The following is a 24,919-nucleotide window of genomic DNA, read 5'->3' as shown; positions in this document are numbered from 1 at the left end:
TAAAATTACGATTAATCATTTTCATAGCTTTAAGTTATTTACTATGTCATGGTACTAAAACAACCCGCCTGAATGATATTGTAAACTAGCTGGCAAATAAAAACCGGTCACGTGTCAATCTATTTGACACTTCCCGCCTTGCCTATCCACTTTCAAAGGAATACCAATTGTGTAATATTATGTAAAACATGGGCAATAAAATGTGATCTTTAACACCCTTATGTTTTAATTTAAATTACTGATGAAAAGGTCACCTAATGATCCCTTGAACAGAGGACTTTTGGTCGTTGAATAATTTTGTATATCTGTTATAAATATCAATTCACGTTTTAAGTACTTACCGCTTTAATTCATTCCAAAATTTCTTTTTTGGGTGACATAACTTGAAAACACGCCTTTTAAAGCCTTTAAGTACGCTAAAATGTATTCTATCGTTAATACGATTTTGCCCTACGCAGAATACGCATGCGCGAAATGCAACATACGTTGCTATGGAAAAATCGTACTTTAAAAAGGTGTATAATACAACATCCATGTGTTGTACGAAGATTCTGTTGAATATCCAGGTTTATGTAAAGACTTGGTTTAATTTTTGTTGTGAAATTCATTCCACCATCATAAAATAATTGTATAAATTGTGCTATATCAGTTCTTAACTTCCAATCGTTTGTTTGTTGTTTTTTTATTTATTTGTACCAAATGATCATCCAATATTTCTCTTTTTGACGCTGACGTGTTTGATATATTATACATGATAAGTATCCTATATTGCAATATTAAGTGCGTTGGCCTTCTACTCAGAGCGTCGCAACGCCAAACTAGTCGTATTTATGTAAAATATAGAATAAAAAGATTAATAAACATCAAACATGTACAATATTGGTTTATCTAATATGGTTTCTTTTTGCAGCTGTGTTCTGGTCTAAATGCATTCCCTTATTGTACAGTTTAATGTTAAATAACTTTTAATTATGCTGCACCTTTTTTATATGATTGGACGCGACACGACCGGTGTTGGGATAGTGTTACAAAAAGTAATTATATACATTATATATATATATATGTGTGTTTTCTAGAATCACTTTTTACACACAGTATATATTTTTTCTTGAATTACTTTTTACACATAGTATATAATTTTTTTCTGGAACTACTTTTTACACTATTGTCTCGGGTTCCCGTGTTTTTAATGTGATTCGGTCATATACGGTTATTTCCGCGAAAAAGAATACTTTCGCGACTAATTTCGACAACTTTCGCAATCGCAAATTTCCGGCCCCTTTCCGTCAATCTTCGTTCGAGAATAACTGGTGGCGGCAAACGTCGTAAACATCCGAAGGTTAATGAGCTCATAGGGCGATACGATGTAAGAATCGAGGAATAAAAGTTTTAAACATGTCTCAGGAACCTAAGCCAGTCTTAGCAGAAATCTGGCCGACAGATATTTCCGGAACTAAATATGGCATAACTGTGGCAACAGTGTCATCTTTAGTATTTTATTTGTTTAGTTTGATTAGCGAGTTTGTCACGCCTAACAAAATCGTAGAGAAGCAACGATGGAGATGGAAAAATATATCTGTTTCTCTCATTCACGCTATAATAAGTGGAATATGGTCCGTGTTATGGTAAGTTGAACTTGAAAATTTACAATATTTTCACGCTGCCTTTTTCCACAGGTCGAAGAGTCTGGCAACCTGTTGAATAATTTTGATTTATTCGAGTTGGTGTAAGCGACATACATGTAGATAAGAAATGTAAACAAAGTTAAAAAAGTAATTAAACAATTGTTCTGCTCTTTTTCAGCTTTGCAGAAGAACCAAAAATGATGGAAGATTTAATACAAACAAGCACTGTTACAGGGCACACGCTTATTTCAGCTTCTGTAGGTAAGTATTAAGAATTAGAACAATCACTCAGTTACGTAAGTTTTGACATGTGAATGACATAAATAAAGTGCTTGTGCACTGAACAAAAATAATATGGCATGTTAAGTTGAAAGGTCATATAAACAATAATAACATGGCATGTTAAGTTGAAAACGATTTTGAAGCAGTATGAACAATGATGTAGATCTATATGAGAATGAAATTACACAGCTAATTTGTACTAAATTTATGAAATATATATATGAGCTTAATCATTTTATATGAATAGGGGGGCCATGTCATGAATGTGGGTGTGTATATATATGCAGGGCATTCTTGTCAAAATTGTGAAAGGGCCTGGGGCGGGCCTGTTCATTTTGTGAAAAGAGGGCGATATGTCATAAAATTGTGGGAGGAAAAGGCATTTTACTTGGCATTTCGCGACATTTTGAAACCGGAAATGGTTGATAATAATTTCTGACATGTGTAAAATCTGCTGCAAGTTGGTCAGTGTTTTTTCTCACTTTATTGGGAAGAGGCCTTAGCCTTTTGATTTTGGGAAAAAATTATCACTAAAATTGCTGATTTGGGAAGTAAAAAAGCTGGTTTAAGTTCAGTTTTTTGGGAAAACTGCATGATTTTAAAGAAAATTTCAATTGGGAAGATGCCTTTTTTGGGAGTCTGTTATATAAGTAGTAAAATCACTGTTGGTACATTAACCCGGTAAACATGCACAAAACCATTTAACTTGATTAAAACTATTTCTGTGTTCTTGCGATTGGCGTAAATTAAGTTTTACCGGAAGGTAAACAATGTATTTCAAAGACAAAGTCCCAATATTTTTTGAAATCTCTTTAGAAATTGTGAATTTTTTTCTGCCACTTTGTGAAAAAAAAGTGCAATTTTGAATTGTGAAGGGGTCTTATATCGGCCCCTGTTATAGAAGGAAAAAATGCACTGATATGTGTGTGTTGAAAAGGTTTATAACATTAATAATAATACACCCATAAACAGTTTGATTTAAACTATGTAAAAAACTGAGGTATGCTTTTCTCTCATCGATTCGTGACTCTTATTTGGAAAAATTGCACTTGCACAACAAATATCAGACATACGTACAGTTCAATTAGTGCATTTGTTAAATTAATTCATTATCTAAAAGTTCAAAATCTTTAAATTACTTCTAAGAACAACCGCTCAAAGATTAGAGCATCTGAACATGTCAACCATGACTGTCTTGCTCAGCTGGACGCTTACCCATCGAATCGTGAAATTCGATTCACCCTGTGACGTCATCAAAATATAGGTGCTCACACCACTAAATGTTTGCATGGTTATTTTCAGTCCGATCTGATCAATATATGTTTCAAAGTCTTAAGTAAATTCTTACAGCATAATGAATATTTTTTTGGCTTAAGTGTAAGTGTGTTTGATAAATTAAAACATCAATATCGAATATTTTAAAATAATTAGGTCACCTGCTGATTGTAGGGTAAGGTCATATACACCTATTTAATTACGCATTTTAATTGGATAAAATTGTCAAATCGAGTGTCTAATAAAACTTGTGTAGTTTTCGGATGGTGTGTTTTCTCACAGAAGAATTTATACCAGACAATTATTTAGTTCACGAATCGATGAGAAGGCACGAATCGATGAGAATAAGGCATATATCGAGTTAAAAATACAAGTTGTTTCCAATATCTCCAATTAAAATCAGTATCTCTTATGCTAAAACAATACAAATTAAATTGTTTTTAAATCGCTAGTTTGTTCGGATTTATTGTCCAATTTTAAAATTTATAATACTAAAATGGAAAGCTTGCAATCTTAGCTTCATCACAATATATACTTCAACACATCTTTTGACACTAAAGTATTTAAAATAACTGTTAAACCTACCATATTTCAGACCATTTTATGATTCATACAGTGAGATACGCAACCTTTTTTTACCGGAAAAACTACTGATAAGAACAGCCTGTCATCTGCTTGTTCGGAAACTGTTTATCATTTAATTTGTTTTTGATCAAAACTTCTGCATGCATGATGGATTTCAAGAAAAACTGGTACAAATAACCATCTTAAATACATTATAAACTGTGCACAATGTCAGTGAGACAGTAACCAGAGCTCAAGATAATTTAGTTTTCAAATGGTTAGTAACAACCTCTTTGAAAATTAATTGGGTTAACCATGTTTTAAAGTTTCTTTTCGAGGATACTTGAAATGTCTATTTTTAAAGAACTTAGAACATGTACTTGAAGTACTATAAAACAAAATTGTAAAACAGATCATAGTCAACAGCATGTACAAACACGGTAAAGGGTCACATCAGTCCTGTGAATAGTATGATAAAAACCTATGAGGATATACACTGAGAGGATGTTCTAACTAGACCTTTGGTTAATCAGCTATATTTTTTAATGTATTGATCAATTTAGGTTATATTTCGGATATTTATTACTACACATAAGATGCATACTTCTGTAGAATTTTATTCAAATCTCATTTCGATAAAATGTCAAACTTAACAGAAAAAAACAGTCTTATAAAAAGTCAAAGTCGCAAAATGGCGGCAAAATAACAATGTGAAAAGTCACTCAACAATATCACTTAACTGTCCTGGTAAAACTCTCTGGTTTAATATTTGGTGTGACCACCTCTAGCTCTCACTAAGTGAACACATCGTTGTCTCATCGACATAACATAGTTTGAAATAGTCTGCTGAGGAATGTTGGCCCATTCTTGGATCAGCATCTGCTCTAACTGAACAAGATTTGCGGGCGGATTCGGTCCGTTCCGAACACGGCGGCCAAGTTCATCCCACAAATGCTCAATGGGGTTCATGTCCGGGGATTTAGACGGCCATGGAAGAACTCTCACTTGTTGCTGTCGTAGAAGCCTCTCCGTGGTCGCAGCTGTGTGCGGGGTCGCCCCATCCTGCATCAGAACCATACCTCGCCCACCGGCACGCAGGTGAGGAATGGCCTCCGGAATCAGAATCTCCTGTTGATATCTCAAAGCGTTGAGATTACCACGGATGACTACGAGGTTGGTCTTAGTATGAAAGGAAATCCCAGCCCAAACCATCACCGATCCCCCACCGTAGTGGTCACGCTCGTGAACGCAGCTGTCGTTTAAACGCTCGCCTCGACGCCTATAGACGCGCATCCTGCCGTCACTGTTTTTCAAGTTGAAACGGCTTTCGTCTGTGAATAAGACGTTGGCCCATTCAGCACGAGTCATTCTCTGGTGACGGCGGGCCCATTGCTCACGTCTTCGGCGATGTACGTCGGTAAGTACAAGGCCACGAAACGGCCTCCTTGCTCTTATACCATGATCACGGAGGCGGTTAAGTACCGTTTTCTGGCTTATTGATCTGTTATGAGTGCCTATCGTCTGCCTGGCGGTTGAAGCTGCAGTTCTAAAACGGTTGTTAAGGTGATCAGCAACAATCTGTGCATCTTGTGCTGGAGTTGTCACTTTTCTGCGAGGTTGCCTGCGCTCATCTTCAACACGACCTGTGCGCTGGAACTTGGTGAAGAGGTTGGTGATTGTAGAGACATGCCTGCCAAAAATTCGAGCAACCTGCAGAGAGAACAGAAGACATGCAACTTCATATCATATCTGTACATTTTCTAAGCTATAAATGCTAAAATAATTTGATTAAATATTGTTATTTACAATAAATTATTTCACGAAGAATGATTTAATACCATATTTAGATGAACAGAATATTTTAATGATGAATACCTGTACTCGGGATGAGCCAGCCTGTAACATGCCAATTGCGCGAGCGCGTTCTGCATTGTTCATACGCGGCATTTCAGCAGTTCTATCACTAAAATGTTTTTTTGGTATGATTTTTGCTATAGAATACTGATTTGATAAGAAAAATCGATTTTGAGCACTGAATTCACAAAATCTCGTGCATAATTATAAAACTACACATGAAAGCACGTGCAAATTGGAATATCGTCACGGTCGATGATTTTCATGATTTTTAAAAAGCATTGGCCATGTAATTAATTAATGCAAATAATAAAGTCCATACCTTTTACCATTATTGAATAATTTTAATTTAAAAAAGGTCTAGTTAGAACATCCTTTCAGTGTAGATTGTTAAGTTATTAAACTTTTAAGGAAGTAAATTACTATACAATTATTCTGAGTTTGGATCACCAGCAAATAGAAATTGAAAAAGTTAGCAGCATATAAATGTTATGATTATGAAATTATCTTTGTTTAGATGACATATTTTGGAACACTCAACAATTATTATTAATCCTAAAAGTTGTGATTGTTCTGTTATCAGAATACCATGCAAATTATCATTGAGTTACAATGTAAATAGCAGCGCCCAACTAGAACTGAGTGAGATATAAAATTGTTAATTCTATCTATTTTTTAATGTTTTTTATTTGATTTTCTTTAAAATAATCATGTGTCAGCTATAGCCGGGCCTTTCACTGCCCGGTAATATATAATATAGTTAATAAGTTTTGGGCCAGGTTGACCCATGCTTAGTTGGTATGGGCAGAGCTGACCCAGATTCTACAAGCACATGTGTAAACAATGTGCACTTTTTTATCTATGCAAAAATTTTCTGTCCATTTTTTTTATAATTGTATAACTGTATGATTATTTATATTTCAGGATACTTTTTATATGACAGCATTGACATGTTGATATATCAAAGAACAAGACAGTCACTAGAACTCCTTCTACATCATGTAGTGGTAAGTATAATTACATGTATTTCATCCACACTGTTGATTTAGTGTAACCTCCCAGTATGCCGAAGATACTGGGTTAGATCATACAACTGGAGGATATAATGTCCTTGGATGGGGGGATAACGCCATTGACATTATTATTTAATGTAAAAAAAAAATGAAGTAATGTCAAAAGATGGTTATAATTTCAATAGAGCAGTATAATGTCAAATTTCCTAGGTGCATTCTTTAATACAATATTCTTCCTTTAATGTGTTTAACTATAGAAATATGAATAGGCAACTATGGCCCCCACAAAAAGCTTGCTCTGTTTGCTTTATAGTCTCAATTTTATATTTTGTAATTTTAAACATCACATATTCCTACTTCAAGCTTGAAATACTTAATTTTAGGGCACATAATTCTAATTCACTATATTTCAGAGTTTTGTCCATTTTATGCTAAGCATTTTTAGCTCACCTGAGCTGTCTCAGGGTGAGCTTTTAGGATCCTTGAATGTCCGTGGTCTGTCGTCTGTCCACAGTTGTTCGTTAACACTCAATTTTGCCTCAATCATCATCAAACTTTGTTTGGATGCTTGTCTAGGTAATTGCTCATGTGAGTTCGAACATGGGTCATCTTTGGTGAAGAACTAGGTCACAGGAGCTAGAAAAAAAATTTTAACACTAGTGGCTACTGTTTTGATCCAAATATCCTGAAAATTGGTCTGCAAGTTTGTTTTGATGATTTCTAGGTCAAGTTCGAATATGGGTCACCTGGGTTAAAACTTGGTCACACTGCCCATATTTTGAAAAAAAACTTGCTAACTTTTTAGTGGTTACATTTTTGACTGAATTGTCATCAAACTTGTTCAGGAGTGTGATGAGTCAGAGGAGTGATCTTGCCCATCTTGGCCCTCTTGTTCATACTATAAAGTACTGAAACAAGTGTAGCCTGCTGCTCCTTCCACAGGTCTTTTTTTGTATTTGTATTTTAAATATCCTGCTGCAAGGGTTCAAATTTAATCTCGCATAATAATTTTGCAGGATGTTGTTACATTTTCATGACTACTGTTAAAACATGTAAACTGTAAAGATGAAATGTAATGGAGTTATTTTGAAGCAGTCTGCCCTGCAAAATCTGTCTGAGTTTTCAGCTTTTGGATGCTTGTCTAGGTAATGGCTCATGTGAGTTCGAACATGGGTCATCTTGGGTGAAAAACTAGGTCACAGGAGCTAGAAAAAAATTTTAACACTAGTGGCTACTGTTTTGATCCTAATATCCTGGAAATTGGTCTGCAAGTTTGTTTTGATGATTTCTAGGTAAAGTTCAATTATGGGTCACCTGGGTTAAAACTTGGTCACACTGCCCATATATTGAAAAAACTTGTTTTTAACTCTCTAGTGGTCACATTTTTGACTGAATTGTCATCAAACTTGTTCAGGAGTGTGATGAGTCAGAGGAGTGATATTTCGCCATCTTGGCCCTCTTGTTCATACTATAAAGTACTGAAACAAGTGTAGCCTGCTGCTCCTTTGACATGTCTTGTTTTGTCTATTTGTATTTTAAATACAGTGCTGCAAGGGTTCAAATTTAATCTCACATAATTATTTTGCAGAATGTTGTTAAATTTTCATGACTTCTGTAAAAACACGTAAACTGTAAAGATGAAATGTAATGGAGTTATTTTAAAGCAGTATGCCCTGCAAAGTCCGTCTAAGTTTTCAGCTTTTTGCTTTCAAAATCTCAAACACTTTTCCGTTGGAAAAAGAAAATTATAAAGCAAAGTTGGTTAGTCAGGGACTGAGAAAGCTGCACCACAAATGCATTACTGGCAATATCATAAATTTTGTTATATTTTGATGAATCTGTAACACTGTCATACAGTGTGAAATTGATATATGATTTTTTTCCGCATTTTACAAACAAGTTCATGGTTAATTTAAGCTGAAATTTCAACCCTTTAAATGTTATTTTGAAAGTTAATTTCTCATTTTGTAAGTTTATAAGAATTAAAATCATTTGCAAAAAAAATGCAAAATTTTAACCCTGGTAGCAGCACTTTTAAATTGAGCATTATGTTTAAGTTTAAACATATTTTATTCCTTTCAATTTTGTACAAGATGTACAATGCAAATATATAGAAAAAAAATATAAAAATACATTTTGAAAGAATAATTAAAGGGTTGGACCACAAGTTCAAATAACATTAGTTATTCAGTCCGTCCCTAATAGGAATATGAAAAATATTGATACTATAGATTACATTGAAATGGCATTGAAGAATATAACAAAGTAGATGTATTTAAGGAACATTATCAGCAATATGGAATGTAAATAGAGATATTTTGATTTGTAAAAATAGAGAAAAAAATACACATAAAAATATCAAAATATCTCAGAGTTGCTAAAATTAAGCATTCCTTTTTAACCTCATATTCATATCTCCTATTGAGCATTATGCTCTGTGACTTGTGTAATTGTTGAACAATTGTTGATATAAACAGTAAAATCAAACATTCACTACATATTTAGAATTTCTTTAACTATAGAAGTAAATCTCTACTTCAGGACCATGTTTATGTTGACATGAAGTCAGTCAAATATGGCGAACTTAATAGATAAAATGTACTGTCGCCTTTACTTGTAAACATACATATACATGTATTGACATTTTTATAGAGGTTAAAGTACTGTATGCTTGAATTCAATAAGAATGTACTGCTGCAGTAATATAAAAATAACTAATGTATTAGATAAACTTTAGTTTAAATTTTTTATGTCTTATAAAGTGTTTTCTTGTTAAACTTTAATAATGTTTTCCATGCTTAATTTCTGTGTTGAACTGATTTAAATTGAATTGATATGCTGTAAGTTAATATTATTGCCACTAGCCAGTTTTACATGTAACCACACACCGGTCCCCTCCCTCATGCCTGAGGTGTAGACCTTGACTTTAAGCTTTACTATACCCAGTGAAGAACCTGGCCACCATGAAAGGACAGTTAATTTTCCCCTGCTAACTGCTAGTTGAACATACCCCAGTTCTTTTGGCACCTATACAAAACCACCGGTCATTTCATTATTGGATGATAAAAATGCCACTCATTTCCCCTTGCTTTGGCAGAGTTACTATTGACTAACTAGTGTGGTATAGGGTCTAGTCATAGTTGGTCTTACCCTATATTAGTTGTCATTGTTACAGTATATCAGTTTAGAAAGAATGCCTGTTCTTTAACTTGTCTTATTATAAAATCTTACTTTAAACCAAGATTTATAGAATTTCTTTCAACCTAAATAACTGTTTGAAAGTCAAATATTTTCATAACAATATGTCGTGTGCAAAATGAAAAATAAAGCAAAAATGGTACATAAATAAAAAATGTATAAATAGACACATGTCATGAACTACAAAATGGAAATAATTGCATAAAAAAATTGTGTAAAAATTCAATACTAGTATCACTTATACAATAGAGAAAGCATGCATATGCATTACTTAGTAGTCAGTTATAGAAAGTTATATCAATCTTTATGCAAATCAAAGAGAGGTAGTCATGTTACGATGTATAACTTGTTTGCTTATGATATCAATATATTAAGAATGGGTTGAAGTAGGTTAAATGACTGAAATATTGGTGATAATAATGACCAGGCATGGTTTTTATTTTGTATTTCAAACATTAAACCCTTCCTCCAGCTGGAGCTGCAAATCAGTATAGAGCCAGGTTAGCCTGCACATTTAAACAATCTGACCAGATTTTATATATTTGCAATTTGTATGACTAAATTTTCATTTTACCCCCAACTTTAATAATGAACAGTTCCAAAAATAGAAGTAGGACAAGTCCATTGAGTATATTAAGGGTTAAGTCAACCAATCAATATAAAATATATATTTTTTGTTGGGAAGACATGCTTGTTTGATGTTTAAAGAACACACATCCAGATTTGTGTTTTGTTGTTGCATGTTTTGTTTTGTTTTTTGGGGTTTTTTTTTGTAAAAACGTAAAAATAATTGTTCTTAAGATTGAAGTATATCCAAATTTTAAAGTGATTTAACGTAAACACTAATACTATCATTATAATATTATATTACCTGTAACTTGTCAAAATATGCAGGAATTTCTCCCACTGGTAGACTTATAAATTATCTACTATTATAGAAATAATAGCTTCTTTCATACATTGCATTTAACCTTCAAAGTTTCACCTGCATTGTAAATACTGTGTATTTATACATGCACTTTATTATAAGATCTAAATATATTTATACCCTCGCACAACAAAGTTGTAAGGGGGTTATACTGGAATCAGCTTGTCCGTCCATCCGTCTGGTTGCCCGACGTTTTTTTCTTGTCCGCCCAATAACTTAAGATTCCCGTGACCCTTAGTCTTCATATTTGGCATGGAGGTTAGTCATGATTAGTAGATGATCCCTATTGATTTTGAGGTCACTAGGTCAAAGGTCAAGGTCACAGGGGCCTTGACATCAAAAAGCTTGTCCGCCCAATAACTTAAGATTCCTTTGACCCATATTCTTCATATTTGGCATGGAGGTTAGTCATGATCAGTTGATGACCCCTATTGACTCTAAGGTCAAAGGTCAAGGTCACAGGGACTTTGACTTCAAAAAGTTTGTCTGCCCAATAACTTTAGATTCGTTTGACAAACAGTCTTCTTATTTGGCATGGATGTTGATCATGATTAGTAGATGACCCCTTTTGATTTTGAGGTCACTGGGTCAAAGGTCAAGGTCATAGGGACTTTGACTTCAAAAAGCTTGTCCGCCCAAGATTCCTTTGACCTACAGACGTCATATTTGGCATGGAGGTTAGTCATGATTAGTAGATGACCCCTGTAGATTTTGAGGTCACCAAGTCAAAGGTCAAGGTCACAGGGGCCTTGACTTCAAAAAGCTTGTCCGCACAATAACTTAAGATTCCTTTAACCCATAGTCTTCATATTTGGCATGGAGGTTAGTCATGATCAGTAGATTACCCCTAATGACTTTAAGGTCAAGATCACCAGGTCAAAGGTCAAGGTCACAGGGACTTTGACTTCAAAAAGTTTGTCTGCCCAATAACTTTAGATTCGTTTGACAAACAGTTTTCATATTTGGCATGGATGTTGATCATGATTAGTAGATGACCCCTTTTGATTTTGAGGTCACTGGGTCAAAGGTCAAGGTCATAGGGACTTTGACTTCAAAAAGTTTGTCCACCCATTAACTTAAGATTCCTTTGACCCACAGTCTTCATATTTGGCATGGATGTTGATCATGACTATAAGGTGACCCCTATTGATTTTGAGGTCACTGGATCAAAGGTCAAGGTCACAGGGACCTTGACAAAAAAAGCTTTTCTTCTCAATTGTTAAAGACTGTCCTGTCCGCAATGTATTGAATTTGACATTTTCACATTTGAAGCATGTAAAATACATAACATTGCACTGGCTTAGTAACCTCAGATTTGGCAGGAAGGTTGTCCTTGAGCTCTAAATGGCCACTGTTGATTCTGACAAAGTGGTATGGGGGGGTTTCATGCCATGATACTGGCAGTTCTAGTTTTGATTAGTTTGATAATTTTTTGAAGATTTATTTTACTTGTCTGGGAGTGTGCCACTTAAACTTACTGCCAGTTAGAGAAAATGACTCTCAGAAGTTATCTCACAAAAGCATTTTTATTTATCATCTTGCTTCAATTTCAGATCATATCATGTTTTGGTCTAGCCATACTGACAAAGCTTTATGTGGGATATGCAGTGTTGGCACTTGTTGTGGAATTAAACAGCATATTTCTTCACACCAGACAACTTCTGCAGTGCCTGGGTTTCTCTAGAACTAATAGCTTTTACAGGCTTAATAGCCTTATTAATTTAGGTAAGTTTTCCTCTATGCTCCTTTAACTGACTAAATATCAGATATGTACTTTATTACTTTCTACTTTTGCTATGATTATAACTTGAATTTCAACTAACATATTAGGATGCTTCGTAAAGGGAGAGCATAATTACAGTCTCAGCCTTGTCCTTTACACCCTCGACTGGATAATGACTCGAAAAGTATTGAAGGAATTGTAATAAAACTTCACATATATTGAGAGGAAGTGCAGTGTCCAAGAACCATAACTGCTTGCTATTTATAAACCACAGTGATATCTCATTGAAACTTCATACAGTTATAGAGACTAGAAAGTAGAAGTGCAATATCAGAGATCAGTTTCACCTGTTTACCATGTCTTATAACAACTTCATTTATGATTGGCTTCTGCCCTTTGGTTAGGTTTTCAGGTCAACTAGGTCAAGGCTAAGGTTACTAAGGCTGAAAATAGATTAGACACATAAAAAAGCCATGTTTTTAGCTCTTGTGAGTATATTTGGATATAACCTGATATTGTTGACTTCTTCAATTTGAATTGTTTTGAGTTTGATTCCATTATATACACCTGACTATTTTCTGTTATTATAGGTACATTCCTTGGATTTAGAATTCTAACATTGGCCTGGATGACCCGATGGATTGTGATCAACAAAGATTTGGTACCTCTTGTGTTCTATTCTATGGGCAGTTTAGGCCTTGCCATTATGACGGTGATGAATATCATACTGTTTTATCGCCTTTTAAATAGCGACTTTCTGAGGAAGAAAGAATCAACTAGAAAAGAGGAATAGGTCTATAGCTAGTTCATATATTCAAGGTTATCAGACTACCTCAGTACATTGAGATGAGAACTGTATCCAGAGATTTGTTAGGAAAGAAAACTTTATGGGTTTTCAGTGTCTTGATAGATTCAAGGAAAAATCAGGGCATGTATGGAATTTTAATCAGATGTGTTTATTCAATTTTTTTATTCCAATCCGTTGATTTTATTTATGTTATGAAGAAATGAAAACTCCCATTACAATGGGGATTTTACTCTTGGTGCTTGTCAGGCTATAGGTCTACATGGCTGTGCTTATTGTTGTTATCTAAGCAAGATTTACATGTTCACTAATTACTGCCCAAATCTAGTAATTCATTGTCTCACATTGAAGTGAAAGTGAAAACGTTTAAAATTTAGGACCTTTACAGATCAGCCATAGAAAATGATGGGGTATGACAGAGAGTGATGGCTTAGTTGTTAAGGTGACTGCCTCTCCACCTAAAGACTGTGGGTTCAAACCCTACTTAGGCCACTACCATGTTGTCTCCAATGATGACAGTACTGAAAGTTTGAGAATGGTATAGCTAAATTAAAATATTGTTAAACACAACATAGTTTATAATTAAATCAGCTGTTATACACATGAAAATATTAACATAATGTTTGTTAACAGCAGCTAGAAATTAACTTAGTTACTCAATTTTAGATTTTATATTCTGTAAAATAGGTATTTTTATGGGTATCAGTGTATATAACTTTCTGTAAATTTCTAATATTTTCAAAAATAAAAAATAAATTTTGTATTTTGTATGATGAGCATACGATATTGCTTTGAACAATCAGTCAGCTATGTAAAAAAGTCAATTTATGTGTCATAATTAAAGGCCTATATTTAAATATAAATGATCATTGAATCTTCACACTACTTTTTGCTGCTAAACATGATATGCTAAGAATAGAAACATTGAAAGTTATTGCAAATTATATTCAAGTGTATTGGCTATGGTGGCTGTTTCACAGAATTTTAGTATTATGAACAACATTATATGCTTTGATAAGTAAGTGATAATTGATGGAAATAACATTTATTTCTTTATCAGTTTGAATGGGATATAATACGTACTAAAGGGAAAATTAATACCTTCTCATTAGCCCTTTTATGCATTTGAAAGGTATGAAATATTAACTCACATTCCACCAACTTCGGGTTACTTTTGTGTATAAGCATACAGAATCACAAAACTACGACAGCATGTACTAACAGCACCCAAACAAAATAATATGATAGCACACTTGCACACAAGATCATGACATCCTCACAAAAATTTCACAATACCCACCATGCCCAAACAAAATAATGACATCCACACAAAAGTCTGACAAAACCCACCATGCCCACACAAAATAATGACATCCACACAAAAATCTGACAATACCCACTATACCAACACAAAATAATGACATTCACACTAAAATCTGACAATACCCACACTAAATAATGACATTAACTCTAAAATCTGACAATACCTACACAAAATAATGACATTCACACTAAAATCTGACAATACCCACACAAAATAATGACATTCACACTAAAATCTGTCAATACCCACACAAAATAATGACATTCACACTAAAATCTGACAATACCCAAACAAAATAATGACATTTACACTAAAATCTGACAATACCCACACAAAGTAATGACATTCACTCTAAAATCTGACAATACCCACACAAAATAATGACATTCACACTAAAATCTGACAACATCCACACACTACTAACATCACCCACATGAAGTTCTTATAGTTCTGTAGAATGTTTGTTTATATTTAATGCCTGACAAACCCTACCGTTTGCAGCAATTTTGTGCTTGAAACAAGATATAAAATAATTAAAAGTGATGTCATATGCCATGTGATATGATCACTCTGTTACTGTGTAACAAATAAATACAGAAAAAATGTGAAAATAAAATCATAAGAACAATTTTAAATCAAGTTGTTAGTAATAGATTCAGTTAAATAGAAAAATATAGTTCATTGTTATTGAAGTTTTAACAGTAGAAATTTGTTACAGGAAATTCATGTAATTGATATAAATGAAATGGCATAATTGCTTATATTGTATTGATTTTCCATAGGACAAACAATAATTTGTGGTATTGTACATGATTATATATAATTAAACATTTTATGATGTTTGTAGGCAGTTGAAAGTTAATTCTCACAAATTAATGGTTGTTTTTTATTTTATGTAGCATCATGGTTACATACATGTTATGTTTTCTATTCTAATGAACATTGTATAATATTGAACAATTTTTTTACTGCATACATGCAGTGTATGATGAATTCCTTATTAATATTTTGATATAATATTTTTGACTTTTGTGATTTGATATGAGTTTTCTTTTCTGTTTCCTTTCTTTGTGGTTATTTATTTGGTATGATTTGTAGTTGTGAAATCAAAATTCCATTTATTATGTTTGTTTTATATGAAAGTTTGTACTATAGAGTTATGTGATGTATAAGGTATTTGCTGTTTTTGTCTGATTTAAACTATGGTACAATGTATCACAGTCATTATTTGTTGTATAAGATTTATACACAATATACACGTTATGTATGTCTCGCCTTATTCATGATCATTTGGCAAAGACATCAATCAAAACTTTATCTTCAAACTTATTTATGGCATTGATATTCTCTTTACATTTCTTAGCCCGTTTCATTGCTTATATCCATAAATAGATTTGTTCTGTTTTTGCATTTTAAAGTGATTATTACTGATTTCAGGGGTTAATTTATGTAAAAGGTTGAAGTACATTTTTTGACAGTATAATTTGGTTTCTTCTAAGATGGTTATAATGTTAACTGGTCTTGTTCATTTGGTGCTAAAATCTGCCTTTATTGTTGCCAGCTCTTCATTGACTATTATTACTATGGCTGAAGGTAAAATAATAATTCTAGGTTTGTTGATATAAACTTATTTGAGCCGCATCACAACAAAACCAACATAATGGGTTTGAAACAGCATGGATCCAGACCAGCCTGCGCATCCGTGCAGTCTGATAAGGATCCATGCTGTTTGGTATCAGTTTCTCTACTTGTTATAGAGTTGGTAAGCGAACAGTATGGATCCTGATCAGACTGCGCGGATGCGCAGGCTGGTCTGGATCCATGCTAGTCGCAAACCCATTATGTTGGTTTTGTCATGACGCGCTCATTTGTAGTCACCCAGTGAAACCCATGCTGGTGACTCTCTCCTGAATAAAGCTTGTAATTTTGAGGACAAGTGATTGTATATGTAAAGTAACAGTACTATAAACCTCAGTTTAAAGTTTTATTAGTACTTTCAGTTGGAACATTGGGGAATTAAACCTGCCAAACCCTGGATTTTTAATCATGTAATGTGGAGTGCACTGAAAAAAGAACTGAGGAAAGAAAAAAATAACCATTTCTGCTTGGTTGCCATATTTATAATGAAAAGAATTAAGTGATCAATTTTTCTGGAAGGAGACCCAGAATTTATTTACAATCTATTTTACAGTATGGTAAGACAAATCTTACCATAATTTTATTAAGAAAAAAATACTTAATCAGTGAGGCATTATTTTAAGTGCAATAAAATTTAGCTATATTTATTTACAAATGTTAGTTTTATGATTTACACATTATAAAATGATTATAATTGTAAAAAATATGAAATAATCCAAAAATAGCCTCTCCCCCACCCTACCCCTCACATTTTTAAAACAATTTTCCCAACAGCAGCCCAAAAATCAAATTGTTTCAACTTTTGAGAACCTTAATTGGTTTGATGTGTTTGTTCAAAAGAAGTATCAGGTTGTATGATCATAATTATACATGTTAAAAAAACCTAATTATTCTTTTCAATTTTGGTATTTTATTTATTAAAATTTTATTTTTTATGACTTTTATTAATCAAAAACTTCTAGCATTTCTTAGAGAAATCTTCTTCCTTTACACACAAATAGCATCCCTGATTCTGTACCACATGACCATCCATAATATTTCCTGTATTGTACCCGGAGACTGATGTGTATTTGATGTTCATGAGACATTTTTTTAAGAAATTAACTACAAAAGAATACATAATATTAGGATTCTTATTCACATTCAGGCTTTAGTTAATATAATTTGGATATAATTTGGATATAAGAAACATAGTTTGTGTACAATATGGGATATATTTGGACTAGTTACAAAGCTGGAGAAATCATAACTGACTTGTCAATCTATCATTTCTCTTGCTGTGCATTCATCAAAGCAAAATTTAGTTATTCAGCTTGATGTTATAAGCGTGTCAAAATTCAGCAATATTCAATTTTCCCAGAACTTCCATTGCATAAATCTTGCAAATTGTTGTTTTAACTTCATTTATTTTCAGAATTTTAGTGTATAGGTTGAAATTAAGTACCAAATTAAATTTATTGATGGAAATGATAATGAATATCAGTAATTATAAACAGAAAATTGTGACAGTGTAATTTTACAATGTAGTTATACTGATCACGATAGATAAACTATCAGATAAATGTACCTCTATCAGTCACCAAAAGTTTATCAGACACTTGGTAATTAAAATTAAGATATAAAGATTAGAAGAGAGATATTGTGCTCCTTCAAAGTCAAACAAATATCATACTGATAAATTTTGATTTGGAAAATTTCATTAATTTTACTCATTTTAGGCCAAAATTGTTTGGGAATTTTCCTTTTTCTATTAATAAATTTTGTTTTGTTTATAAACATATTATTGCTTAGCTAAGAGAATAGCACAAAGTTAGTTTTTAAAAAAAAAAAGCCAGTTTCATCTCGCTTGATCACTCTCATTTGCTGTGGTTTTTAGTCGGTAGTTACTTTCACAGCGATAAAATTATTGCCTTAAATTCGTTAAAGGCTATGATTTAAGAAATAATTAGACCCTGACAAATAAAAGGAGAGAACATTAACATGAGTAAAAAGACTATGACTCTATAAAACTGTTAATGTTTGATCTACTCTGTCAAACAACAAGGAAGCCTTAATTTGAACATTTATAATTGTCTAGTTCCCATTAATGCCATCAGCAGCATTTAGTTAACAACCAGTAATTTAAACCATACATCTATCTGTATAAACACCATGCACACCTAGCAGGTAATAGCAGAGAATTTCTATGAAAAAATGATAATCAACTTGGTAGGTGAGATCATGTTTATGTTAAAAAAATACATATTTAGGGTAAATGGGTGAAGTCAAGCTTTGACCGTTATTATAGGTAAAAGTGAAAATCAATAGAGTAATCTGACCACTATTTGCTATATTCTCTTCATATAGGGTGCACAAAAATGGTAAATTACCTGGGAAATGATGAAAAAGCCAGTAATATAGGGACAGAAGGATAAAGATTATTCATATAAAAATCTAAGATCAGAAAATTTAGTAAAATTTATTTAATCGTAATTTTTGTAAACAATGTATTGGGAAATCAACATTAAATACTGATAAAAAGACTATTAACTAATTGTACTTTTGCACTTAAAAATACTTGTTGTTGGCATTGTTTATAATCATTTAAGTAATGTTTTAAAAAAAAAAACATTTTTTTTGCAAATTTTCTGAGTGACATAGACTTGATAGTATATATTTGTAGTAAGGTGAGTGTAAACATGTTGTTGTTTTTGTGATCTATATATTAATGTGCCTTTATTGTTTATACACACATGTTAAAAATGCAACCAATAATTGTAACAGTTATGCAAGATTAAGATGATGAAACAAAATGTAGAAGCTTGTCTTTGACTGTCAGTTTCAAATTTGAATATTTACAAAATTGATATATTTATACATGTAAGAAATGGTTGGAACTTAATGTATATTTACAATGATATATGACAGGACTGGCTTGTTTTATAACTAACATAGGGACATAGTTGTAACATACTGGTTTCACAGTTAGGGCTTGTGTGTATGGGGGTACGGTTAGAATAACTTTAGAAATATGTGTTATTTATGCTGCATTACCAAATTCTTGCCAAAGAATTTTCAAATATAACATCTGCCAAAAAAAATGTATCTGTAATGAGATTTTTTGCAGTGTGTAGAAATTTAAAGAATATTTAGTTTTGAAAGTGTTATAATAAAATTATCGTAATTCAGTGTTGTTAAACATTCCAATCCAATATGTATTACCTCTAGTGATTGATATTTCCTACATTTTTATTGTACATTATACAAGTTGTATTTTGTTTGATGATATTATTGATTTTACTAAGTCACTTATAACTGGTTGATTCAATAAGATTTTGTGCTGTTTTAGGAAGATAGTCATACAAAGGGAAGCAATTTTAAGAGTTATTGGGGTGGGAATAATTATGAGTTATTTCCCTTCATTTATAGTACACCTACATATATAACAATAAGACAGGGTTATATGGATGTAGATAGGTATGCTGCCTATTATTTTGTATTGACTATTATGCTTACTGTATACACTTACAAGTGATATTTTTTTGTCTCATTAGTAATGAAATATTTTATAACAAAATAGTGAAGTCAATACTGTTACCAAATATGTAATAACTGTTTTACATGTATCTGCTATAAGGAAATCAAAATCAATGTAAACAAAATCTGCTTTGTAAAGGTAGTATTTTATTCAGCACTTCTGAAGGTATGCAGGGCAGAGCTGACCATTCCTGGGCATGCTTAAAGCATCACTTTTTATGCAGTTTAACTAAACTAAAATATATTTGACCTAAACATAAAATGACTTAATTTGCACCATATTTTATTGGAAGTACTACTTTTCATGAAATAATATACAACATAGCAATTCAAAGATCTTCTTTCATCTGTTAAATCACCATTATTTGTCACCTTAGTGCAGTTACAGATTAAGTTCTTCTAAATTGTAATACGAGTTAGTCAGTTATTGAGTTAGTCAGTTATTGTGCTAAGGTGACAATATGACCTCTACAATGCCTGCAGTACATTAAATGTAGGGAACAAAAAAAAGATTTAATTAAATATGTCATTGTTCACTGGTTGTTGTGTCAAACGTTTTAACTGAATGATTACCTACCTATCTGAAGTTTTACCTTATATATGCTATTAATTGTGCTGTATATCTTTGTGTATATTCTAGCCTTTTCAGCTCACCTGAGCAAATAGTGTTCATGCAAGCTTTGATTATGACTATGTCTAGAATGAAATATTAGGTGAGCGAGTTATGACCATCATTGTCCTCTTGTTATATTTTTTTATTGTATGATTTGCTTGTTCTGTCCCTTAAACCTCAGGTTTATATATTGTATAACTTTTCAATATGAAAATCAAAATTAATTTACATGTATATTTAATGTGTTAGTAATTTTTTAAATTAAAGATTTTTGATAGATTAAAATACAAGATTTCATTTTGTTTCTTTTCTTTTTTTTATTAAACTAGGGTAAGGTTGCACAATTTGGATATGTTTGATATAAATCAGTTAAGATATAGCTGTAATTTGATTTTTGTTAAAACCAAGGTAAAATACTTGTTCAAATGTGTTTTCTTGGCATAAGGGGATAAGTAATTTGTGTTTAAAAGATAATTGTATACAAGTGGACTTAAAATGCCTTTTATAATGAAGTCAGATGTGCAGTTAAGTAGTAATAAGTACATTTTTTATTGGGATAAGGTATTGGAATATAAAATGTTCTTTATGTTTAAGATATTTGAATAAGGGGTACCTGTTATTTCAATGCATAATTTTGTTACAACTCTACTTACTGAAATACTTTGTTAGTGCAGGGGTATGCACCCAAAAGAAATTCTTTTGGTGTGGATTGTCAGATGTGTATTACATTATGTATTTAGTACAATAAGTATTAGGTGATCATTAAAATGGCTGGTAGACAAATAAATTATTTTATGTTATCACTTTCCATGGAAGTAGTGCAGCGTACAGAGCCTACAGGAAGTTATGCCATTGAAGACTAAAGTTCTATGTTTATATAAATGGTAGGATAAGGGAATGCGGTATTCAAATGATGTACGTTTTATATTGATAACAATTATTGAAATTTTAAATGTTAATTATGATATGATAATAATTACTTATTTTTTTGTTGGAAGACGTTCATTCGTTGATTTTCTGTCTCCCTCAGTGTTTCACCGTGTCCAGACAAACAATTGTTTGTTTATTAAGATGTTTGCTAGTTTTATTGAGATAATGTAAAATGTTGTAGCAGTGTCAGTTGATTTGTATTTCAATACCTCAGCTTATTCGATGCTAGTTGTTTCATTTTATGTCTTGCTTAGTTGCTGGCATTTTTATGTATTATATATAGATATATAATTTATATTTTTATCTGTACATTTCTAGTTGTTTACAATTAAAGTAAGATGTTAATGTGTACATTGTTTTTATTTGTATTTTATCCCAGAAACGTTGAATATACTTTTTCTTTGATCCAAGAAATTTTGACGTCAGAGTCTTCAAATAGATTGTTGGTCCTTCAAGCAAATTTGCCATTTATCTTGAAGTCAAGGTCACATTGTTCTACTTCCCATCAAAGCTGTAGAGGGATAAAAGAATATTTAGATATCATTTATAAAATTAGAAACACATTTATCGAATTTAATACCAGTTTCTTTAAAGCGGAAAGTTACCATAAGAGTTCCTGTTTTTGTTCTGACATAGATGTCTCTCTTTATCTGTGCATATCACGTACATATAACCTCAACTCTATCATATGTTTATGAGTCATTTCTAGATCACTCTTGTTTTATGTTACATCAAAGTCAATAACATTCAGAGGTTCTATAGCATGGTCATTTTAAGGGTGGCTTCCCCGAAGAAAAATTCTTTGAAATACACAGTTTTCCCCCAAATTTGAATTTAAATCAAGACTTCTCTTCTTGCAAATATATCCCGCCCCCCATTTAGGACAGAGTTGGTTCCCCTAAATACTCGTTGGAGTACTAGATACATTTAACACTATGCATTTTGAAACTGTATTTTTAGCTCGAATATTCGATAAGAATAAGTAGAGCCATTGTAGTCACCGGAGCGTCAGCGTCGTCGTAACCACTTATGTTAATGTTTTCGTAATACCTCAAATATTTTCAAAGTCCATTGACATATGGCTTTGAAACTTTGCACACTTGATCACCATCATGACCCCAGCCTGTAAACAGGAGGAGGTAACTTTATTAAGCATTTTGACAGAATTATGCCCCTTTTTCAACTTAGAATATACGTTGAAGTTTTTGTAATAGTTCAAATATTTTCAAAGTCCATTGACTTCTGGCTTTGAAACTTTGCACACTTGTTCACCATCATGACCCCAACCTGTAGACTGGAGGAGGGAACTGTATCAAGCATTTTGACAGAATTATGCCCCTTTTTATACGCCCGTTTGAAAAACGGGACGTATTATGGGAACGCCCCTGGCGGGCGGGCGGCGTCCAATTTTGTCCGGAGCATATCTCCTACATGTATGGAGGGATTTTAATGAAACTTCATAGAAATGTTCACCACTATGAGGAGCAGTGTCGCGCACATGAACCAGGTCTTTAGGTCAAAGGTCAAGGTCACACTTAGAGCTCATTGAAAAATGTTTGTCCGGAGCAAAACTTCCACATGTATAGAGGGATTTCAATATTACTTGGCACAAATGTTCACCATTGTGAGGCGGAGTGTCGCACACAAAATTCAGGTCCTTGCAGCCAAGGTCAAGGTCACACATAGAGGTCAAAGTTCAGATAAAAATATGAAGATGTGTATATGGACCATTTAGTCATCATTTATTGAGGTATTGTAACACAAATGGTCATTATCAAGACTATGGCTGTGATTCATATAATTTAGGTCAATATATGCAAGGTCAAGGTCACTAAAGATGATGAAATATCCAGATTTTGTCCGGAGCATATCTCCTACATGTATTGAGGGATTTTAATGAAACTTCATAGAAATGTTCACCACTATGAGGAGCAGTGTTGCGCACATGAACCAGGTCTCTAGGTCAAAGGTCAAGGTCACACTTAGAGTTCATTGAAAAATCCTTGTCTAGAGCAAAACTTCCACATGTATAGAGGGATTTCAATATTACTTGGCACAAATGTTCACCATTGTGAGGCGGAGTGTCACGCGCAAGATTCAGGTCCTTGCGGCCAAGGTCAAGGTCACACATAGAGGTCAAAGTTCAGATAAAAATATGAGGATGTGTATAAGGACCATTTAGTCATCATTTATTGAGGGATTGTAACACAAATGGTCATTATCAAGACTATGGCTGTGATACATATAATTAAGGTCAATATATACAAGGTCACTAAAGATGATGAAATATCGAGATTTTGTCCGGAGCATATCTCCTACACGCATGGAGGGATTTTAATGACATTTCATAGAAATGTTCACCATTATGAGAAGCCATGTCACGCACATGAACAAGGTCTCTAGGTCAAAGGTCAAGGTCACGCTTAGAGCTCATTGAAAAACGCTTGTCCGGAGCAAAACTTCCACATGCATAGAGGGATTTCAATATGACTTGGCACAAATGTACACCATTGTGAGGCGGAGTGTCGCGCACAAAATTCAGGTCCCTGCAGCCAAGGTCAAGGCCACACATAGAGGTCAAAGTTTAGATAAAAATATGAAGATGTGTATAGTGACGATTTAATCTTCATTTATCGAAGGATTGTAACACAAATGGTCATTATCATGACTACGGCTATGACACATGTACTTTAGGTCAATATATGCAAGGCCAAGGTCACTAAAGATGGTGAAATATCCAGATTTTGTCTGGAGCATATCTCCTACATGTATGGAAGAATTTTTATAATACTTTATGGAAATGTTCACCACCATGATATGTATTGCTCCATGCATGATCCAGGTCTCCAGGTCAAAGGTCAAGGTCACACTTAGAGCTCATTGAAAAACGCTTGTCTGGAGCAAAACTTCTACATTCATAGGGGGATTTCAATATAACTTGGCACAAATGTTCACCATTGTGAGGCTGAGTGTCGCACGCAAAATTCAGATCCCTGCGACCAAAGTCAAGGTTACACATAGAGGTCAAAGTTCAGATAAAATTTGAAGATGTGTATAGGGACCATTTAGTCATCATTTATTGATGGATTGTAGCACAAATGGTAACTATTATGACTACAGGTGTGACACATTTAATTTAGGTTAATATTTGCAAGGTCAAGGTCACTGGAGATGATTAAATATCCAGATGTTGTCCGGAGCATATTTTCTACATGCATGGAGGAATTTTAATGTTACTTTATAGAATTGTTCACCACCATGAGACGTAGTGCCCTGCACATGAACCAAGTCTCTAGGTCAAAGGTGAAGGTCACAGTTAGAGCTCATAGCAAAACGCTTGTCTGGAGCAAAACTTCTACATGCATAGAGGGATTTCAATATAATTTGGCACAAATGTTCATCATTGTGAGGCTGAGTGCCGTGCATAAAATTCAGGTCCCTGCGACCAAGGTCAAGGTCACACATCCTGTGCATATCTTCCCTACTGATTTGTTTTAAGGTTCATTTAACAACACAGTGCCAAGGATAAAAACTTGCTTGCTAGATAACACTTATCCATAATGCCCCAATCTCGATCTAAAGCTTTCGTAAACGGGCGTATTTTGTGACTATGGCACCCTTGTTTGACTTA

At 33.2% G+C, this 24,919-nt stretch overlaps 1 protein-coding gene across 1 annotated transcript; it reads left to right on the top strand.

The window, feature by feature from the left end:
* The first annotated feature begins 1,294 nt into the window (after positions 1–1,294).
* Positions 1,295–21,639, top strand: LOC132724701 (TLC domain-containing protein 2-like). The gene is made up of 5 exons (XM_060709629.1): positions 1,295–1,625; positions 1,804–1,886; positions 6,525–6,607; positions 12,293–12,464; positions 13,053–21,639. The coding sequence occupies exons 1-5, from the start codon at positions 1,396–1,398 to the stop codon at positions 13,253–13,255; spliced, it is 771 nt and encodes a 256-aa protein (XP_060565612.1). The 5' UTR covers positions 1,295–1,395; the 3' UTR covers positions 13,256–21,639.
* Positions 21,640–24,919: the final 3,280 nt, after the last annotated feature.

The sequence above is a fragment of the Ruditapes philippinarum genome, unplaced genomic scaffold (genome assembly GCF_026571515.1).
Source record: "Ruditapes philippinarum isolate M1 unplaced genomic scaffold, ASM2657151v2 ctg1312_1_1_1_1, whole genome shotgun sequence".
Lineage (NCBI taxonomy): Eukaryota > Metazoa > Mollusca > Bivalvia > Venerida > Veneridae > Ruditapes > Ruditapes philippinarum.
This window is presented reverse-complemented; position numbering and strand designations above follow the sequence as displayed.

Bases quoted from the DNA above. Each gene is read 5' to 3' on its own strand.
- LOC132724701 (XM_060709629.1), top strand. From the start codon at position 1,396: ATGTCTCAGGAACCTAAGCCAGTCTTAGCAGAAATCTGGCCGACAGAT. The intron at 1,626-1,803 runs GTAAGTTGAACT...GCTCTTTTTCAG, and splicing joins GGAATATGGTCCGTGTTATG to CTTTGCAGAAGAACCAAAAA. The intron at 6,608-12,292 runs GTAAGTATAATT...CTTCAATTTCAG, and splicing joins TCCTTCTACATCATGTAGTG to ATCATATCATGTTTTGGTCT.